Source organism: Stenella coeruleoalba, assembly GCF_951394435.1.
Source record: "Stenella coeruleoalba genome assembly, chromosome: 8".
Classification (NCBI taxonomy): domain Eukaryota; kingdom Metazoa; phylum Chordata; class Mammalia; order Artiodactyla; family Delphinidae; genus Stenella; species Stenella coeruleoalba.
The window spans coordinates 5,831,035-5,851,385 of NC_137154.1; the positions used below are offsets into that span (position 1 = coordinate 5,831,035).

The 20,351-nt window shown below is 48.7% G+C and overlaps 1 protein-coding gene across 10 annotated transcripts in view; it reads left to right on the plus strand.

Annotated features, from left to right (window-relative positions):
* The window catches only part of PC (pyruvate carboxylase), a 106,811-nt gene that overhangs the window by 40,951 nt on the left and 45,509 nt on the right, over nt 1–20,351 (plus strand). For 2 of the 10 annotated variants that reach the window (XM_079928639.1, XM_079928646.1), the window contains exon 1: nt 968–1,237. The exons of the other annotated variants lie outside the window; for them this stretch is intronic. In XM_079928639.1, the coding sequence (XP_079784765.1) occupies nt 1,157–1,237 (81 nt within the window). In that variant the 5' untranslated portion in view covers nt 968–1,156. Of the gene's footprint in view, nt 1–967; nt 1,238–20,351 lie in introns of those variants that run through there. 10 annotated transcript variants of the gene reach the window in all.

A 20,351-nucleotide genomic window follows, 5' to 3' on the forward strand; every position in this document is an offset into this window, starting at 1 on the left:
GGTGTTCTGTCCAGAGCCATGAACTGGGCCTGCCCGTTGCTGGGGGAAGGCACTGGGCTGGGCCGAATGGTGGGGGCACTCAGGAAGGATGTGGTGAATGAGAACTGGGTGCCTTCCCTGGAAAGTGGAGCCCACGCACGGAAAGCCTGAGGATTGATGGGAGAGTGAGGGAGGAGGTCCGGGCCCCGCGAAAAGCTCCTTCGTTTTTGCCAGTCCCGCCAGCAGTAGAGGGAGTTCTGGCAGACTCTGTTGGTGGCTAAAAGCAACGCTGGTTGTTGTGTTTGTTCAGGGGGTGAGGAGGAGGAGGGACTGAAGCAGAGGCGGGCGGTGGTGGTATAAAAGCATTTAGGGAGAGACTGAGCCAGCATGGGGAGAAAGGGTAGTTAGCACTTAGCTTGAAATGCTAAAAGATTCAAGCAGTAGCTGGTGCTAGGCGAGGACTGAGAAAGGAGAAGGGAGAGTGAACCGAATCTGGGGCCTCCGAGGATTGGAACCAGCCTTTCCCTCTCCCCCCACGCTTGCTCCTCAGGGTCAGGAATTCCACCTGATCGCCCTCTCTGTTCCTTTAGCGCAAGACTTAAGGATATTTGTCTTATGGAAGTCTCATGGAAGTCTCAGAACCTGGCCCAGTGCCTCTCAATGAACTGTTCCCCATGAAGCTCGCTGAGGCCTATTGCCCCTCTCCCAGTAGCCCCCACCGAGGGGAGGGCCCCTGGCACAGACCCACCCCGTCGGGGATGGAGCCCTTGGTCTCCATGGTCACTGGGCTCTGAGTGGTCAGCAGCTAGCCCTCAGCCTCAGGGGCCACTGTGTAGCTGAGAGAGACTTGCATTTGCTTCCCAACCATTTATTGAGTGCTCACCCTGTTCCAGGCCCCGTGCTACACACTGGAGACACAGCAGGGAACCAGAAAAACAGCCCTGATCTCCTGTCCTCAGGGGAGGCAGACAGAGAAGGCCAGTTGCTGTGTAATTGCAGCCTTGATGTAAGGAGAGTGCCTTAACCCGAGTGGGCCAGGAGAAGCCTCCCCCGCTGTGCTGTTATCTGCTTCACAGCAGGCGCGGCTGGGTGAGGATCTTGGCAGAACACCGGGGAACTTGGGGCAGGTTTCACGTCTCAAACTCTCAGTGAACTGGAGTAGAGGGTGGGAGGGGCTATGGCAGCCACGCCCCCTCCCTGGCTGGAGCCACGCCTCCCCCTCCCCAGCTGGAGTCTCTTCCGGAGCTGTGTCGTCCTGGTGAGTCCCTTCCCACTGACGCACCCTAGGACCCTGTGTGGCACAGCTCTTAACTAGCCCCTGTGGTGTCACTGGGGTGATGGCAGAAGGGCTTGTTTCAAGTTGAATTAAATGCTTTCTTGCCCGGCAGCGGATTATCAGATTGTGGATTATTTGGTTTTCTCCTCACATCTGTTAGGTGTGTTTACTTCAGGCCAGGCTCAGCCCTTCCCTGGAAGAACTCCCAGCAAAGTCTTCCTGATGTCTTTTTTTCCTGGCCTCTTACCTGCTGACCTTACTGAGAGGTACTGGGCAGGGGTGAGGTGTGAATTCAGAACAAACCGCCTTGGTACCCACAGGAGCACAGGTGGAAGAAACTGAGTTCGGGGTTGCCCAGGTAGCAGTGACCGGAAAACAAGAAGTACCCGGGCTGTGAGGCCCTGATTTCTTTTTTGAAGGCAGCCCTCGTAGCCCTTCAGGCCATGACTGTGGTTGTGTCTGCAGGGCCAGGGCCACCCTTAGGCCGGGCACGTGTGGCCTCTGCCTGGAACTGTGCACCTGAGGGGCCCACACGTTGGAGTGCCTCCCTCCAGTGCTGTTCCAGCTGGACATTCCGAACCCAGACTGGGACCCACATCAGCCCCTTTGGGGAGCTCTCAACCCTCTACCCTGTGCAGGGACAACCAGATGTCCTGCGGGGTTGTCCCAGGGCCCTGAGTCCAGGCCCCGTTCCAGGAGGGCAGATTCCACTGGCGGCTGCGACAGTCCTTTGTAGGGTTGTGTGAGGTTGGGCGGCCAAAATGGTGCTGACACGCTAATTTTGAGCGACTCAAGTTTTTTATATAGATAAGGGGATTTCCCCGCCCCCCCCCAAGTGTTTGCCTGGGACCCCACGTATCCTAGGGCAGCCCTGTCCAGGGGCTACCCATCGGGCCTTCCAGCTCTGCTTAGCAGCTCTTGGCCTAGACCAGAGTGTAGGATAAGGGCCTATTGTTTCTCCCTCGGGCCTGAATGGCAGTCTGTTTTCTGCACTTGGCTCCCGGGCCAGCAGCTTTCTTGCTGCTGCAGTTGTAACAGTCTTGTCTCAAATGAGAAATTCGTTCCCACCCTGACTTCACATTGTTTTACTGGAATCATGGGAGGATAAGGCTTTGAGCCAACATGGGGTCTTGTGTTGGTTGCTGCTGGGTGGGAGCTGATAGCTGAGGTGCAGAGAAGGGGGCCTTTCCTACCAAGAGACCTTAGTCTGGGGGAAGCAAAAGGGGGAAAACCCCTTTGTTCACATTGAACTAAGGGGCGAGTTGGCAGGAATCTAGGCCAGCTCTGACCTGGCAGGAGAGGAATGCGGTAGGAATGCAGAGAATTGGTAGGAAGCCCCCTCTGTGCCCCCTGGGTGAACTGAGACTGGGGGCAACTGGGCAGAGCCAAGGTGAGATATTTGCTGCCCTCTTCCCTTTCTCCCTTGCTTCCTGCCATCCTTCCCCAGCCACATGTGTTCCTCTTTGCCCTGTCTACTGTAGAGCAGAACAATCCCGAGATTGAAGGGGCCTCTTTTGTGTCAAGGTCAAAGGAGTGGAAAGGTGGTGTGGGACAGAGAGCTTGTTTGTAAGACTTTGAAACCGCAGGAAGCCATCTGCTCAGTTGAAACAACTGGGCCCTTTAAGGTGGTCAAATATAGGGCACTGAGGTCAGTCCGCCTGCCTTGACTCAGTGCAGGAATCACAGCCCATTCTGCACTCACCTCCACTACCTCCTCTTATGTCACAAAGTGAAGAAGCCTGTTTGCTTTATTTTAAAGTTGTTTTTCCTTCTCTCAGTCCACAGGGAATGGCTTCCTAGACCAGTGGTTCTTCAAGTGGGGTCCCCAGGTCCCTGCAGGTCCTCAAGACCATTTCGAGGGGGTCCCTGAGTCAGATTTTCATATAATACTAGGAAGTTACCTGCCTTTCCCACTGTGTTGACATTTGCACTGATGGTGCAAAAGCAATGGTGGGCAAAACGGCTGGCAGCTTTGCAGGAGTCAGGGCGGATCCCTTCACCTCCACACCCTTGCAGTTCAAAAGAGCCAGCTTCACTTAAGACTGGCCTTGATGAAACAGTAAAGATGGCTCATTTTATTAACTCTCTATGCTTGTGTGCAGGTCTTTGATATTCTATGATGATGAGATGGGAAGTAAACAAACTGCATTGTTTGGCTCGAGGGAAACTCCTTCAGGGGGGTTTTGAGTTACGAGCTGAACTAGCCGAGCTGAACTAGCCGTATTTTCAGGAGATGCTGTTTTTACTTGAAAATAACTGGCAGCTGTGGTTATTCAGACTGGGGTATCCGACAGACTTTTTCTCGAAAATGAATGTAGTGAGCCTGTTGCTTCAAAGAAAACAACTAATAGTATTTGTTGCCAGTTTGTTTACCAATAGTATTTGGTAAAATTAGAGCTTTCAGGCCAAAATTAGCATTTGGAAAGCTTGTATCCATCCTCTTGTGCTCGACAACTTCTCAATACTTAGAGTTTTCTGATGAGATTGATGGTGATATTACATCTGTGACATCTTGGCATTTTATTATATCAGTAAAATGTGTCAGCATCTTGAGGATTAGGATAACTCAGTAAACTGGTATTTTCCAAATGACCAGTGTATGACGTTACAAAATCATGTTGGGAAAAGGCCCATTTGCAATTTAAGAAAGGCCAATGGGGGCTACCCTGGTGGTGCAGTGGTTAAGAATCCGCCTGCCAATGCAGGGGACACGGGTTCGAGCCCTGGTCCGGGAAGATCCCACATGCCGCGGAGCAGTTAAGCCCGTGTGCCACAACTACTGAAGCCCATGCGCCTAGAGCCCGTGCTCCGCAACAAGAGAAGCCACCACAATGAGAAGCCCACGCACCGCAACGAAAGAGTAGACCCTGCTTGCTGCAAGTAGAGAAAGCCCGCGCACAGCAACAAAGACCTAATGCAGCCAAAAATAAATAAATAAATAAATAAATAAAATTTATTAGGGAAAAAAGAAAGGCCAATGGATTTTTAACGTAACAGTACATTAAAGTCCATAGGGTTTCATATTTCACATTATAATTAACTACCATTTGTCAAATTTTGTCAAATTAGTATCCAACAGTGGTATCCACAATTGTCTGAAAAGGCAATTAAAATATTCCTCCCTTTTGCAACTACATGTCTGGGCGAGTCTAGATTTTCTTCATAGACTCTACTTATTACAATAAATTGAACACAGAAGTGCAGATATGAGAATCCAGCGTCTTCTGTTGAGCTGAACATTGAAGAGATTTGCAAAATGTAAAACAAGACCCATTCTTCTCACTAATTTTTTAAAAATATAGTTATATTTTATTAAAATATTTATGTTAGCTTATAATGTGTTTGTTATTTTTAAACAAATTAATAAATATCAACAAAGGTACCACATCCTGGAATAACCCAGCACTGAATTTCCTTTGTCTACAGAAACCCCTCCTCCCCTTATTAGAAAACTCTCTGAGATCAAGGAGCATCTAGACTTCTGATTGATGGTTAAAAGGCAAACACAAAAAACTTATTTGCATAAGAAGGTTAACTTTTCAAGAAGCTTTAACATGCATTACTTTTAAAATTTTATTTTTATAACAGCTTTATTGAGATATATTTCACATTCTTTAAAATTCACCTTTTTAAAGTGTATAATTCAGTGGTTTTAGTATATCCACAGTGTTATACAACCATCACCCCTATCTAATTCTAGAACATTCTTATCACCCCAAAAAGAAACCCTGTTTCCCAGAAGGAAACCTTCCCCTACAGCCTCTGGCAACCATTTTCTGTCTCTATGGGTTTACCTCCTCTACACATTACATAGAAATGGAATCGTATAATAGTGGCCTTTTGTGTCTGGCTTATTTTAGTTAGAATATTTTCAAGGTTCATCTACTGTGTAGCAAGTAACAATACTTAATTTTTAATGGTTGAATAATATTCCATTGTATGGCTATACAACATTTTGTTTATCCATTCATCAGTTGGACATTTAGGTTGTTTCCAATTTTTGATTATTATGAACAGTGCTACTATGATCATTTAAATGCATGTTTTTGTGTGGACAAATGTCTTCATTTCTCTTGTGTATATATCTAAGAGCTGGATCATTTGATAACTCTGTATTTAATTGTTTGAGGAACTTCAAAGAGTTTTCCAAAGTAGTCATTTTATATTCCCACCAGCAGTGTATGAGCGTTCCAGTTTCTCCATATCCTCGCCAATACTTATTATTGTCTGTCTTTTTGATTATAGTCACCCTAGTGGGTGTGAAGTAGTATCCTCTTGTGGGTTTTTTTTTTTTTTTGCGGTACGCGGACCTCTCTGTTGTGGCCTCTCCCGTTGCGGAGCACAGGCTCCGGTCGCGCAGGCTCAGCAGCCATGGCTCACGGGCCCAGCTGCTCCGCGGCATGTGGGATCTTCCTGGACCAGGGCACGAACCCGTGTCCCCTGCATCGGCAGGCGGACTCTCAACCACTGCGCCACCAGGGAAGCCCCCTGTTGTGGTTTTGATTTGCATTTTCTGTAAGGCTAATGATGTTGAGCATCTTTTCTTATGCTTATTGGCCATTCATATGTCTTCTTCAGAGAAATGTGTATTCACATCTGTTGCCCATTTTTAGTTGTGTTGTTTGTGTTTTTGTCATTGAGTTGTAAGAGTTCTTTATATATTCTGGATATTAGACCCTTATCAGGTTATATGATTTATAAAACTTTTCTCCCATTCTGTGGTTTGTCTTTTCATTTTCTTGCTGGGGTCCTTGAAAGCACAAAAGTTTTTTTATTTTGATGAAGCCAGTTTACCTATGTTCTTTTTGATTGCTTGTGCTTTTGCTGTCATAGCTAAGAAACCATTGCCTAATCCAAGGCCACAAGGATTTATATTTTATTCTAAGATTTTTATAGTTTCAGGCCTTAAATTTAAGTCTTTGATCCATTTTGTGTGAGATTCTGTAGATGGTGTGAGGTTAGGGTCCAACTTCATTCTTTTGCATGTATATATCTGGTTGTTCCAGCACCGTTTGTTGAATTGTCTTGGTACCCTGTTGAAGATCGATCGATTGGCTGTAAATGTGAGAGTTTTCTGGGCCCTCAATCTCTTCCACTGATCTATATGTCTATCCATATCCCAGTACCACACCATTTTGATTACTGTAGCCTTGTAGTAAGTTTTGAAATTGGCAAGTGTGAGTCCTCCAACTGTGATCTTCTTTTTCAGTATTTTTTTGGCTGTTCTGGTTCCTTTGCATTCCCATGCAAAGAATCATCTTGTCAATTTCTAATAAAGTAAGCTGTGATTTCTTGATAGAGATTGCATGCATTGAATCTGTAGATCAGTTTGGGGAGTATTGCCATTTAAACAATATTAAGTCTCTGATCTGTGAAAATGAGGTGTTCTTGTTTAGGTCTTTACATTCTTTCAATGATATTTTGTAGTTTTCAGCAAACCAGTCCGCACTTTTGTTAAATCTGTTCCTTGGTGTTTTATTCTTTTTGGTGCCTGTCTTACTGTATCTTGATTTAACTGTATCTTGTTTACCCCTCCTCCCCACTCTCTCCTCTCAACCACACTGAGTCTCCATAGGGCCTGGCACTTCAGTAGCACAGTGCACTACAGTAAAGGTTTTATGGTTTTATTGATTTTTTACCCACACCACCTTCGTGAAGAAGGCATGGCCATTACTGCCCCTGGCGTAACGGTTGAAGAAACCGAAGCCCAGAATGCAAGGTGAGTCCCAGCACAGCACTGGCCGATGGTCGCAGAGGCAGGGCCCTGGGCTTAGTAACTCACAGCTCCTTCTGGTCATCATCCTCCCTGAGACTGACACGCTATTCTTGGCCCCCAAGTTTGTTTCTGTGTTGCTACCTCTCTTATCTTGAGCCCCTGGGCATGATGGGAAGAGAGATGGATGAAGGCTGGTATCACAAGGACTGACCATTAGGATCACTCTTCTGGGCATCACCAATGTGCCAGACTCTCTGGGTATTTCAAAAACACATGACCTCTTGAAGCCCTCAGAGCAACTCTACAAGATGACTCAGATCTTTCTGCATTTTATAGATCAGGAAACTAAGGTTCAAAGGGTTATGAATATTCCCAAGTCAAAGAGCGAATTACGTGCTGGAGCTGCAGTTCAGCCCAGTTCCCAGAGCTCAAGCTGTGGCGCTGGACCAGGGGAGTCGTGGTGCTGGAAGGTGTGAGCTGTGTGGAGGAGGAAGGGAATGGGGGTTTCTTGGAAATTGTGAGGCTCCCTAACACTAGGGTTGGGTTGGGTCAATCTAGAAGCATCTGTTCATTAGTCTGGAGCTGATGTCTCCAAGTAGTGGGCTTGTTGTGTCTTTCTGAGGGTGACAAAGTGCCAGCAGAGGCCTGGAAAAGCCCTGTGACCCTATACCCTGTGGCGTCATCCTTTGGTCATTAATTCTGGTGGTGGAAGCTCATTTGCCACGTGTAGGTCTTGCCTCCACCATCCACATGGTGAATTCTTTTTTTTTTTTTTAATATTTATTTATTTATTTATTGGCTGTGTTGGGTCTTCGTTTCTGTGCGAGGGCTTTCTCTAGTTGCGGCGAGCAGGGGCCACTCTTCATCGTGGTGCGCGGGCCTCTCACCGTCATGGCCTCTCTTGTGGCGGAGCACAGGCTCCAGACGCACAGGCTCAGTATTTGTGGCTCACGGGCCCAGTTGCTCCGTGGCATGTGGGATCTTCCCAGACCAGAGCTCGAACCTGTGTCCCCTGCATTGGCAGGCAGATTCTCAACCACTGTGCCACCAGGGAAGCCCCTACGCATGGTGAATTCTTAAAGTGCAGGGGTCACATCACCTTCTATCTTTGTTTCTCCATAGCACCTAGCATTGTTTCTGTTACCCGGTGGGCATTCCTTATAAGCTTTTTGAATAAATGGAAGACATTCTGCTTGCTTTGCTCCTAGAAGTTATAGACTCTCAATGCCTCTGTGGCTGGATTTGGGGTGATAGAGAAGAATGGGGGACCAAGGCCATTAGGGGGGTCCAGCTGCTCTCGTAGTGCGAGACAAGAGGCTTGAGATGGATGCAAGATCTGCCTCTTGTTGACCATGTTCCCATCCCCAGAGCTGAGTGCAGACCGATGTCGTTCCTACTTGGAGTCCCTGATGGGATGTCCGGTCTGTCTGTCACACGTAGGGTCAACAGTGTTGTTTCTACATCTGAGCAACCCATGAAACCAGAATAACTTGGCCACCAGTTTACCTGCGACAGACCCTTACTCCTTCCCCCAAATTGTTTCCTAAGATGAAGAAAACAACCATGAAGAAGTAGTAATTGGTGGCCTTGGTGGTATTTCACAGCTGCGTAGAAAGTTAGTTGCTGCAATTTCCAATGCTGGATGTTCTGCTTAGACTGGAAACAGCTGCACAGATGATTACGTCCCTCTGTGATGCAGTGAGGGGTAGGGAGCTTGCCTTTCTCCCCAGCCTTGTTGTGGCAACGGGTGTCCCAGTCACACCAAGCCACACATGGCTTGTGAACACGCAAAGCCAGGTGGCCTTCCCGTCACAATGCTCCCTCTTGCTGGAGCACTTCCTCTTCCTCTTTCCCTGCCAGGCCACCTGTCAGTCTCCTCCTTAACCTCCAGTCTCATCTCTAGATGTCATTCCCGCTGCTGTTGAATAGAAAGTGGCTAGTCATAGTAACCAGATCCATTGACCCTCACAAACAACCGTGCAAGGTATATGTTGTTAATCCCCCAAAACATTTTACTATTCCTGGATGGAGCCTCTCGTTGGAGTGTCATTCTGGCCTCATCTCCCGGGATCTCCAGCTGCCGGTCTTTGCAGGGTTTATTAGTGGTTCGCACCCTTCCTTGGTGGGCTGGAGGGGAAGCACGAGGCTGCTTATTGCCAGCTCTGGAGAACGATGAAGAGGTGGAAACACAGGTAGCTGTGCGGGTCAGGATCTGGATCTGAGAGCAGTGAGCAAGTTCCCTCCCCCACTGGGTTTTCACTTAACTCGTGGGCTCCAGGAGGCTCCTGTGATTTGGACCTTCACCTGACTTAGGGACCAGGTGCACCCACGTTTCATTAGCAGGCTCTCTGGGCGCCAGCTGCCACGTCAGGTCGTCGCACGGAGCCAGGGAAGGCCCTCTCTGACTAATTAACCTTGGGTTCTGGACACTAAACAAAGTTAGAACAGTGAGTTATTGACTCTGCTGCCTCCAAGAGCTTGTCAGAGCTGAGGCTGGTTGTTTTTGTTTTGGTGGTATTGGGTGGTACCCAGTGGGTGGGAACGCTACTCCTGTTCTTTTTTTTTTAAAGATTTATTTTTATTTATTTATTTTATTTATTTTGGCTGCGCCGGGTCTTAGTTGCGGCACGCGGGATCTTTGTTGCAGGATGCAGGATTTTTTAGTTGCGGCATGCGAACTCTTAGTTGCGGCATGCATGCGGGATCTAGTTCCCTGATCAGGAATTGAACCTAGGGCCCCTGCGTTGGGAGCACAGAGTCTTCCCCACTGGACCACCAGGGAAGTCCCTCTACTCCTGTTCTTGACCGGAGTGGTCTTTGGGAGAACACTGCACTAAATGAATTGGTCTGGGTGGGCTTAATAATGTGGGCACGCATTTAAAAACCTTGCTAGGGCTTCCCTGGCGGCACAGTTGTTAAGAATCCGCCTGCCAATGCAGGGGACACGGATTTGAACCCTGGTGCTGGAAGATCCCACATGCCGCGGAGCAACTAAGCCCGTGCGCCACAACTGCTGAGCCTGCGCTCTAGAGCCCATGAGCCACAACTACTGAAGCCCGCGTGCCACAACTGCTGAAGCCTGCGCGCCTAGAGCCCGTGCTCCGCAACAAGAGAAGCCACCGCAGTGAGAGGCCCACGCACTGCAACAAAGAGTAGCCCCCGCTTGCCACAACTAGAGAAAGCCCGTGCGCAGCAACGAAGATCCAACGCAGCCAAAAATAAATAAAATAAATTGATTTTAAAAAATTAGAAAAAACCTTGCTGACGAGGTCATACCAGGCCAACAACCCACAAGAGCCACTGGGTAACATGTGCCCTTGTGAGGAATCCAGTCTCCTGTCCCCATGATGTTACCAGTTCCCAGGGGCACAACCTGAGGCATCCCGAGGTCTCAGGAGGGGGAGAAAGACATTAGACACCTCATTTTTTTCTTCTCCTGTTGGATCCTCTGCTCCTTTTCTTAGGCCAGAAGCTCGCTCTCCTGCCTGGCTCTCCCATCCCTGGCCCCGGTCCTCCTCCCCTTGTAAAACCCAAATACCACTGCCCTTTAATCCTTCAGTCAGAACACATGGGCAGCAGCTTTTCACTGCCTCCTCCCAGCTCACCCCTGACCTGATTTTGTTTTTTTGCCTTTTCTCAAACAGTCTGTTCAAGGTCTACTCCTGAGTTGGAGGTTGGCTCACAAGCAGCCTGTCTCTCGCCTGAGCTGTAGGGGAGGGGGCAATTCTGGAAAGTCATTGACAGAGGCTTAACCCAGAACGTCATTTATAAACAGGCAGCAGGCAGAGGGCCCAGATTTCGGTGTTCTGGCACCAAGGACAGCATGGCCTCCCTGGGGCTCTGCAGACCAGCTGCCGTGGTAAGAGGACCGCCTTTCAGAGTCCCCTAGGCATACTGTCCTGGGTGGGGTGTGCACGCACTGTGGCCTCGTTTCTCTCCTCTCTGGAACTTGGCAGCCTTCTCGTACCTGGGAAGGGAGAGGGCACAGGGATTCTGGGAACGGTCCTTAGAGACAGGAAACCAGGGGTGGCCTGGATCATTGCTCATGGGCCTTTGGGGACACTGGTCAGGGATGGGCAGGACCGAGGAGCCCGAGGTAGGCAAACCCTACCTGACAGTGAAAATGGGTTCTGCCCAAGACCTGGGGACAGAGGAAGATGGGCCGTGAGTCCCAGAGCTGTGGGCCAGAGTGCCTTTGTGTGGTGGTGACATTTAGGGGAAAGGTCACGTGGTTCCTTTGACTGGGGTCCCTTGTTGAGATGGTGAAGCTGCCAGCGGTCGGGAAGGGTCTGCTCTGAGCACAGCACCAGGCCCAGGGTGCACACGTGCTGTACTGCACATCCTTGGCCAACTCGGGCCTTGATGAAATGCTCTGTAGCCGCAGAACAGGAAGGCCTGGCTTTCCTTTAGGAATCTGGGAAAGATCAGCTCTCCTCAAGACGTGAGTTTGTGATTATATCCTAGACAGCAATGAATGGAAAGTGGGTAGGCACCCCCTTCTGGGAAGCCAGATTTCTGGCATTTGAGCAGACTTGCAGCTCAGGCCTCAGGGGGGAGGACTTATCCCATTTGCTTAGAAGAAAACCTTTCCCTCAGTTTACAGGGAGGAGAAACAGATAAGGGCCCCAAATGGCTTCTGGTTCTTATCTTCACACCAGGCCAGAGTGTCCTCCAGGTCATGGGATAAAGACTCAAGGAGAAGGGAGAAACTGGCGCTGTGTGTGTGTGTGTGTGTTTGTGTGTGTTTGTGTGTGTCTGTGTGTTTCAAGGAGCAGGTGAGAGGGAGGGACATACAGTTCCCTCTGCTTTGTCCCCAGCTTGCCAGGAGCAGAAGCTGGTAAGGAATATGCCTTTTCTCCCTGCTGTCCTGTGGAGGGATGTGGTTCCTTTGACTTTATTCACAGTCAGGTAACTCTAAGGGACACCTGCCATGAGGAGGAAGTCTGAGACAAGGAGGCAATCAGTACTTACTAATCAGGATGGATCTGGAATGATCTTGTTTGCCTATTTGGTCTCCTTCTGACTGGAAGGAAATGTCAGTTTCCCGCGGGCAGGGACCTCTTCTCTCTCTTTCAAGTGCCTAAGGGCACCTGGCCGTGTTACAAAGGCTCAGTCAATATCGAATGATTGAATGAATGGAGTGCCTTTTCTTTGCTTCTCATTTCACTAAACCTCTCCAACTTCATTTTCTGTTGATTTCATACCAGACTTTTCACTTGATCAGCACCTACTTGGTGACGCCTGACCCTGGCCCTAAACTAGTCAGGCCAGACTGTGCTCGCAGGGAGAGGAGGCCCATGCCAGACCCTCTCTCCGTCCATCTGCCCGCCGAGCAGGTGCCGTCACCCCGTGTGCCAGGCGCTGCGACCTGCCGGGGCCTCTTGAGTGGATCCTTCCTCTGAGCCCAGATCAAGTCCCCACCCCCATGACCCCTTACCCAGCTCTCCTCAGCTGCTTCACCCTTCCCCCGCCTCCTTTGCATATGCTAGGTGTTTAATATTCCTTATATTTCAAGTGAACTAGTCTTGTCTCCTCGCCAGATAGACAGTTTCTTGAAGGCACGGGCCGTGTTTTATATTATCCTCTGTCCTGCAAGTCTGTGTTACAGGCAATAGGTGCTCAATAAACACTTGATGGCTCTGATTGTGTGAAATCTAATCATAGTCCTTTGAGGATGCTTTGCAGTTTACACTTTATGAAACTGAAGGAACAGTCTGCAGTTTCACGTACAACGGGTCACTCACTTGTCAGCCCTCCATGTTGGACGGATAAGCCTGCTTTATAGGTGAACTAACAGGTCTGAACTGTTTTTCACTCATAACACTTCTGACATCGAATATGTGGGTTTTTTCCTCACACCAACTGATTCTCCTGTTCTCTGCAGACATCAACTAGGTATCCTCCAATTCAATTCAGTTCTGACACTACTGAAAGTTAGTGCAGACCCCACAAGTGAAGGGCTCAGTCCCACAAGACGGCCCTGGCTTCAGACACCAATGACAACACCTGGCCTCCTGTGAATCAGAGATTCCCCGACCCCTCCTCAGGTTTGAGAGTTTTCTAGAACTGCTCACAGAACTCAGAAAAGTACTTACTATTACCAGTTTATTTTAAAGGATACCATGAGCAGCCAGATGAAGAGGTGAATAGGGCAAGGTCTGGAAGCGTCCAGAGTGCAGGAGCTCCTGTCCCCAGGGGTTGGGGTGCACCACCTCTTGGCACAAGGGTGGATTTACCAACCTGAAAGTTCTCTGAACCCCATCGTTTAGAGTTTTCATTGAGGTTCCATTACACAGGTATGATAGGCCATTGGTGATTAACTCAATCTCCAGTTCCTCCCCTCCAAGTAATGGGGTAGGGCTGAAAGTTCCAACCTTCTAATCACAGGGTTGATGCCTCTGGCAACCAGCCCCCATCCTGATGCTATCTAGGGACACACCAGGAGTCACCTCATTAGCATAAACCCAGGTGTGATTGAAAGGGGCTAATTATGAATGAGAAAGGTGGCTCCTGTCTCCCCTTCCACTCAGGAAATTCCAAGCATTTTAAGAGCTCTGTGCCAGGAACCAGGGACAAAACCCAGATTATATATTTCTTATAGATCACAGTATCACACAGGTGCAGAGAGGTAGGTTGATCCCCAGACTCAAATGATCAGATGGTGGCAAAGCCGCAAGTTGAACCTGAGTTTTTTGACTGTCAGACCTTGCCCTTCCTATGGGACCACGTGGTGTAGGGGGCGTATGGGGGTGTGTGGTCCCCACCTTCGCTTCTTCAAAGCTGCTCCTGCCCTCCATGAAGGGAGATTCCTGCCTGACTTCACTTGTCACCCCTGCACTCCCCACCCCCTCCCACACCCTGGCTGTTTTTCCCTTTATCCTTCCAAAGCTCCAGCTCCTGGGATGCTGGTGCAGTGAGTGGAAATGGGAAATGGGCTGCATGAAGGAACACTGAGGTGGCAGGGAGTTCAGGAGGTGGTGCTGGGGCCTGGGGGGCAGCAGATGGGGCTGGAAAGCCCATTTTCCTTATCTAGAAAGTGAAGATGAGGGACTTACCTGGTGGCGCAGTGGTTAATAATCCACCTGGTGGGCTTCCCTGGTGGCGCAGTGGTTGAGAGTCCGCCTGCCGATGCAGGGGACATGGGTTCGTGCCCCGGTCCGGGAAGATCCCACATGCCGCGAAGCGGCTGGGCCCGTGAGCCATGGCCGCTGAACCTGCGTGTCCGGAGCCTGTGCTCCACAACGGGAGAAGCCACAACAGTGAGAGGCCCGTGTACCGCAAAAAAATTAAAAAAAAAAAAGAATCCGCCTGGCAATGCAGGGGACACGGGTTCAAGCCCTGGTCTGGGAAGATCCCACATGCCACGGAGCAACTAAGCCCGTGCGCCACAACTACTGAAGCCTGTACTCTAGAGCCCGCGAGACACAGCTACTGAAGCCTGTGCGCCTAGAGCCCATGCTCCGCAACAAGAGAAGCTACCGCAATGAGAAGCCTGCGCACCACAACGAAGAGTAGCCCCCGCTCATGGCAACTAGAGAAAGCTTGTGTGCAGCAATGAAGACCCAGCGCAGCCGGAAAAAAAAAAAAAAAAGTTAAAAAATGAGAAAAAGAAGATGATGCTGTCTGTGCCAGTAGTCAAGGTTCCTGTTAGTAGCAAATGAGAGCATCTATTAAAGTACTTTATAAACTGCAATGCCGTAAGAATATTGTTGTTCAATATAATTATAGTATGCAAGTTGCAGCTCAGTAAAGTTCCAAATGGGATAATACCCACCTCATAAGTATGAGGGTGACCTGGCTGGTGCCTCGTCCAGGGCCTGGCACTTAACAGACGCTTGTAGCTATTATTCACTATTATTGTTTTTGTACTTATTGTAAGACATGGCGTCTTCCCTCAGAGAGGGGTGGGTGGCACTGAGAGGGCCTCCTGAAGTAGGGACCTGTAGGTTGGGACTGAGAAGATAGAAGAGGCAGTCTGTCACCTGGGGCTTTCGTAATTCATTTACTACCTCAGGTCGCGAAACCCTGTTTTTCCATAAAGTCTAAACTTCTCAGCTGGGATGCTCCTTCCTCCCTGGAGAATTTTCAGCAGTCTAACTTCTCAACGTTGAGGAGAAACTACTACCTTCAAGCGAACACGCCCACTGCTGCTGGCAAGCAGAAAGTGAGTCTTGGCACTTCAGAACCTGCTCAGTAGGCAAAAGAGCCTGCGGTTGTAGTTGCCAGAGCTCCTGGCAGCCACCCGTCTCTTCTCCCCGCCCAGGGCATGCACTGCAGGGTAAAGGCCAGTGTGGGTCTGTGCACCCTGGCTATCACTGCAAAACTTCAAAACAACCCAGGGGGGAGGTGCCTGCTCCACTCAGCTGTGTGCTCTGTCGGACTTCCACCAGCGATGGGCACAGGACCAGTGAGGTCCAGTTAGCCTGTGCGGGAGAGGCTGTGCTGGGGGGATGAGGCGTGGGTGTGATGCTGACCCGGCTGGTGGGGGAGGTGGCAGGCCCTCACACAGTGATTGCAGGCCCGGGAACAGCCAGGGCAAGCGTGATGGTTGGGGAGGAACGGTTGGGGGTTGGCAGGGCAGAGCGAGGGTGATAATGAGTAAGCTAGATAGGATGGTAGATCTTAAATCTATCCACAGCAGGCTCCTGGGGAGCAGGACCCTGACTGAGGCACAGCTTGGGACGATGGGCAGAACGGAATGTGATTGCCGTGGCCAAGCTACGTATCCTGAGTTTCTGTTTCCTTATTTACAAAGCTGGGGCCTTACAAAAAACCTTACAAGGTTTTTTGATGGTTAAATGAGATAATGTGAAGCACTTAATGCGATGGCTGGCACTCGGTGGCAAGCCCATGCAAGCGATATCCGTGGTTCTGATGCTTTGCCAGGTGGCCGTGGTCATTAGGATAAAACCAGCAGTAGTGGATGCCTAGGACTCTGTCTCTGGGAAGCCTCTGGCCAGCTTTTGTGCTCAAATTCCAAAGCAGGGTGAAAGGTCAGATCAAGGGGCAACAAAGGAACGGCTTCCTGGGGAATCAGGAATAGGGAGAGAAAGCAGCAGCAGCCCTAGTCAAGGTCGTGTCCTGTCTGGGTTGCTGTTTACTTTCCTTCTTCCAGGAATGGAAGCTCTTTGCCACTGGATTCCGTCACCATCTCCTCGGCTTGTGGACTCTGTGAGGTGGTGATCAGTTTATCAGAGAACCAAGTTTTCATGCTGAGTGAAGTTCCACAGTGCCTTCCTCTGTAGGGTTGCTCGGGGTGTGGGTGTTGAGCAGAAGAGCAGTAAAGGCTGGCCAGGAATGGTCGACGGTCATGCATTGATTCTGAGAAATTGAATTAATTGGCCAAGGCAAGTCACATACCCAACAAGGGAGGTTGAGGCATCCAGGGACGAGCAACGGTGGGAAGTCATTACTTACCTGTAGGCCTGAAGGGGTCAGGAGAGGAAGTAGTGTTTCCTCCAGACTTCAGGGCGGGTTGACAGAGTGGAGGCAAGGATGCCCAGCAGGGAATCTCATAGAGGCCAGACATATCCTGAGTCAGGACTGTGACATCAAGGCCAGCAGAGAGTAGGGAAGAGCATACTCCACGTTCTCTCTTCTCCCAGCCTCCTCTCTCCTGCCCGGGGCCTCCCATTGGCTGAACCTGCAGGACGCCAGCCAGCGAGGGAGTCCAGGTACCTCCATCCACAGGCCTCAGCTTCGCTGGGTGCAGGGCAGAGAAGGGAGATGCAGAGAAGTGAGCGGAGAGCAACCAACCAGGAAACCTCTCCCAAAGGCTAGTTCCTGGTGGAAACATCGACTCAACAGGTGTGACGGACTTCCCTGGTGGCACAGTGATTGAGAATCCGCCTGCCAATGCAGGGGACATGGGTTTGAGCCCTGGTCCGGGAAGATCCCACATGCCGCTCAGCAACTAAGCCCGTGTGCCACAACTACCGAGCCTGCATTCTGGAGCCCACAAGCCACAACTACTGAGCCCGCGTGCTGCAACTAGTGAAGCCTGTGTGGCCTAGAGCCTGTGCTCCGCAACAAGAAAAGCCACTGCACCGAGTAGCCCGCACACCGCAGCAAAGGGTAGCCCCTGCTCACCGCAACTAGAGAAAGCCGCGCACAGCAACGAGGACCCAGCACAGCCAAAAATAAAATATAAACAAATAGGGCTTCCCTGGTGGCGCAGTGGTTGAGAGTCCGCCTGCCGATGCAGGGGACACGGGTTCGTGCCCCGGTCTGGGAAGATCCCACATGCCGCGGAGCAGCTGGGCCCATGAGCAATGGCCGCTGAGCCTACACGTCCGGAGCCTGTGCTCCACAACGGGAGAGGCCGCAACGGTGAGAGGCCGGCGTACCGCAAAAAAAAAAAAAACAACATTGTTGAAAAAAATGAAAGAAAACCTGAATAAATAAATGGACTCCCTATGTTCATGGATGAGAAGGCTTAATATTGTTAAGATATAGGCTTAATATCCTTAAATTGATCTACAGATTCAATGCAGTGTCTTTTACAATTCCAGCTGCCTTTATTTGCAGATGACAATATGAGCCTAAAGTTCACATGGAAATGCAAGGGAACTAGACTGCCAAAGAATCTTGAAAAAGAACACAGAGGACTCGCACTTCCCAATTTCAAAACTTATCACAAAGCTACAATAATCAAGACAGAGTGGTACTGGCATAAGGACAGACATACAGATCAATGGAATAGAATTGAGAGCCCAGAAATAAACCCTCACATTTATAGTCAGTTGAGTTCTAACAAGGGTACCAAGATAACTTAACGGGAAAAGAATAGTCTTTTCCACAAATCGTGCTGAAACAACTGGACATCCACTTGCAAAAGAATGAAGTTGGACCCCAGCCTCATACCACACATAAAACTCAAAGTGGATCAAAGACCTAAACATAAGAGCTAATAACTATAAAATTTTCAGAAGAAAACATAGTCATAAATCTTTGTGATATTGGGTTAGGCAGTGGTGTCTTAGATACGACAGCAAAAGCACGAGCAATAAAATTTTAAAAATAGATAAATTGGGCTTCATCAATATTAAAAACTTTTGTGCAGCAAAGGACACTATCAAGAAAGTAAAAAGGTGGTTCAAAGAATGGGAGAAATTTTTTTGCAAATCATTTATCTGATAGGCCCTTGTATCTAGAATAGATTTTGAAAAACTCTTAAAACTCAACAATAAAAATACAAATAATCCAAAGGCAAAGGATATGTATAGACATTCCTCCAAAGAATATATCCACATGGCCAGTAAGCACATGACAATATGCTCAACATCATTAGCCATCAGGGAAGCGTAAAACAAAACTGCAATGAGATATCACTTCATACCCACTAGGATGGCTAATCAAAAAGGCAGATCATAACAAGTGCTGGTGAGGATGTGGAGGAATTGGAGACATAAGCTGCTGGTGGAATATAAAATGGAGCAACAGCTGTGGAAAACAGTCTGGCTGTTCCTCAAGTGGTTAAACATAGAGTTACTATATGATCCAGCAGTGTATACCCGAGAGAAATGAAAACACATGTGCACCCAAAACTTGTACACAAGTGTTCACAGCAGCATTATTCATAATAGCCAAAAGGTAGGAACAACCCAAATGTCCATCAGATGGGTTAATAAAATGTGGAATATCTGTACAATGAGATATTCTTTGGCAATTAAATAGAGTACTGTTACCTGTTACAACGTGGATGAACCTTGAAAACATTACGCTACGTGAAAGAAGCCAGACACAGAGGAGCATATAATTTAGTATTCCTGTGTCAGTTAGAAGCAAGGCCCTGGGCCTCAGTTGTCACTCATGTTGTCTTCCTGTGTCACAGTCAGGTTCAGCCAGAGGCCATTTCCACCATGGGTCCCATCAGTAGGAATGCTGGCTCCGCTTCCCTTCAGGTCCCCTTGTGGGGAAGGGTGCCTGTGGAGTGGTCATGTGTAGTCCACGCCTTACCTGGTGCCCCTCTGAGTGCCACGCTCCGGGGACGCCCTCTGCCTTCCTGTTCTTGCAGCTCTTGCTGCCTTTCTGGCCTGTTCTCTCCCTTTTTTGGGTGGGGCTCATCCACAGTAGCTTCCTGAGAAGCAGTGCCAGGAGGTCAGTTGTGGCAGCCCTGTTCTTTGTATTTTTTTTTCCTTCTTGTCTTTATTTGAAGAGAGCTCAAAATACTAACAGAGTATCACTTTATTACAGTCATGATTTCACAGTCACAAGACTGAAAGTTTCAGATTTTACCAAGAGTGAAATGGCTTTATACACGAACTTCGGTTTAACCCCAAAATAGCAGCTACCCAGGTTTCCCACAGAACTTGACCATAATAATGTATAAGTCCCATTCTCATACGCATCCTCATTCACATAAACTGCTCTTAAATTGAGTTCGATTCCAAAGTGATTAAAATTGATTAATTGAAATCAATTAAAATTGATTTGCTCTTTATCTTTATTTCACCTTCACACATAATGGATAGTTCAGCTGGATAGAGAGTTTCAGGCTAGAAATCATTTTCCTTTTGAAGTTTTAAAGAAATGCTTTGTTCTTTTCTAGCTTCCCAAGTTGCTGTTGAGAAATCCAAAACCGTGCTGATTTCAGATTATTTGTGCCCCCTTTCCCCCACTTTCTGCAAGCTTACAGGGTCTGAAATTTCATGACATGCCTGGTGTGAGTCTGCATTTGTCCATCTTGTCGGCTCGGTGCGTCCTTCCATGTGGAAACGTGGCCTCTGTCCTAGGGGTTTCTTGAATTATTTTGTTTCTTCCCCTGTGTTTTAGCTGTTCTCTCTTTCTGAGACTCCTGTTATTTAATTTTTGGATCTCTTGAACTGACCTCAGATTCTCTTCCCTTTCTTTTTTTTTTTAAATAAATTTATTTATTTTGGGCTGCGTTGAGTCTTTGTTGCTGCGTGCCAGCTTTCTCTGGTTGTGGCGAGCAGGGGCTACTCTTCGTTGCGGTGCGCAGGCTTCTCATTGCGGTGGCTTCTCTTGTTGTGGAGCACGGGCTCTAGGCATGAGGGCTCAGTAGCTGTGACTCACAGGCTCTAGAGCGCAGGCTCAGTAGTTGTGGCGCATGGGCTTAGTTGCTCTGCAGCATGTGGGATCTTCCCAGATCAGGGCCTGAACCCGTGTCCCCTGCATTGGCAGGCGATTCTTAACCACTGCGCCACCAGGGAAGCCCTCTCTTGCCTTTCTTGCCCACTTTCCGTTTCTTTGTCTTTTTGTTTCAGTTTCTAGGAGATTTCCTTTACCTAATCTTCCAACCCTTCTATTGATTTTTTTGTTTGTTTTTCCCATTATATTTTAATTTCCAAGAGCTTTTCTCGCTCTCTGAATGGGTCTTTAAAAATATGTGCATAACATCCTACAGTTCCACCTATGTAG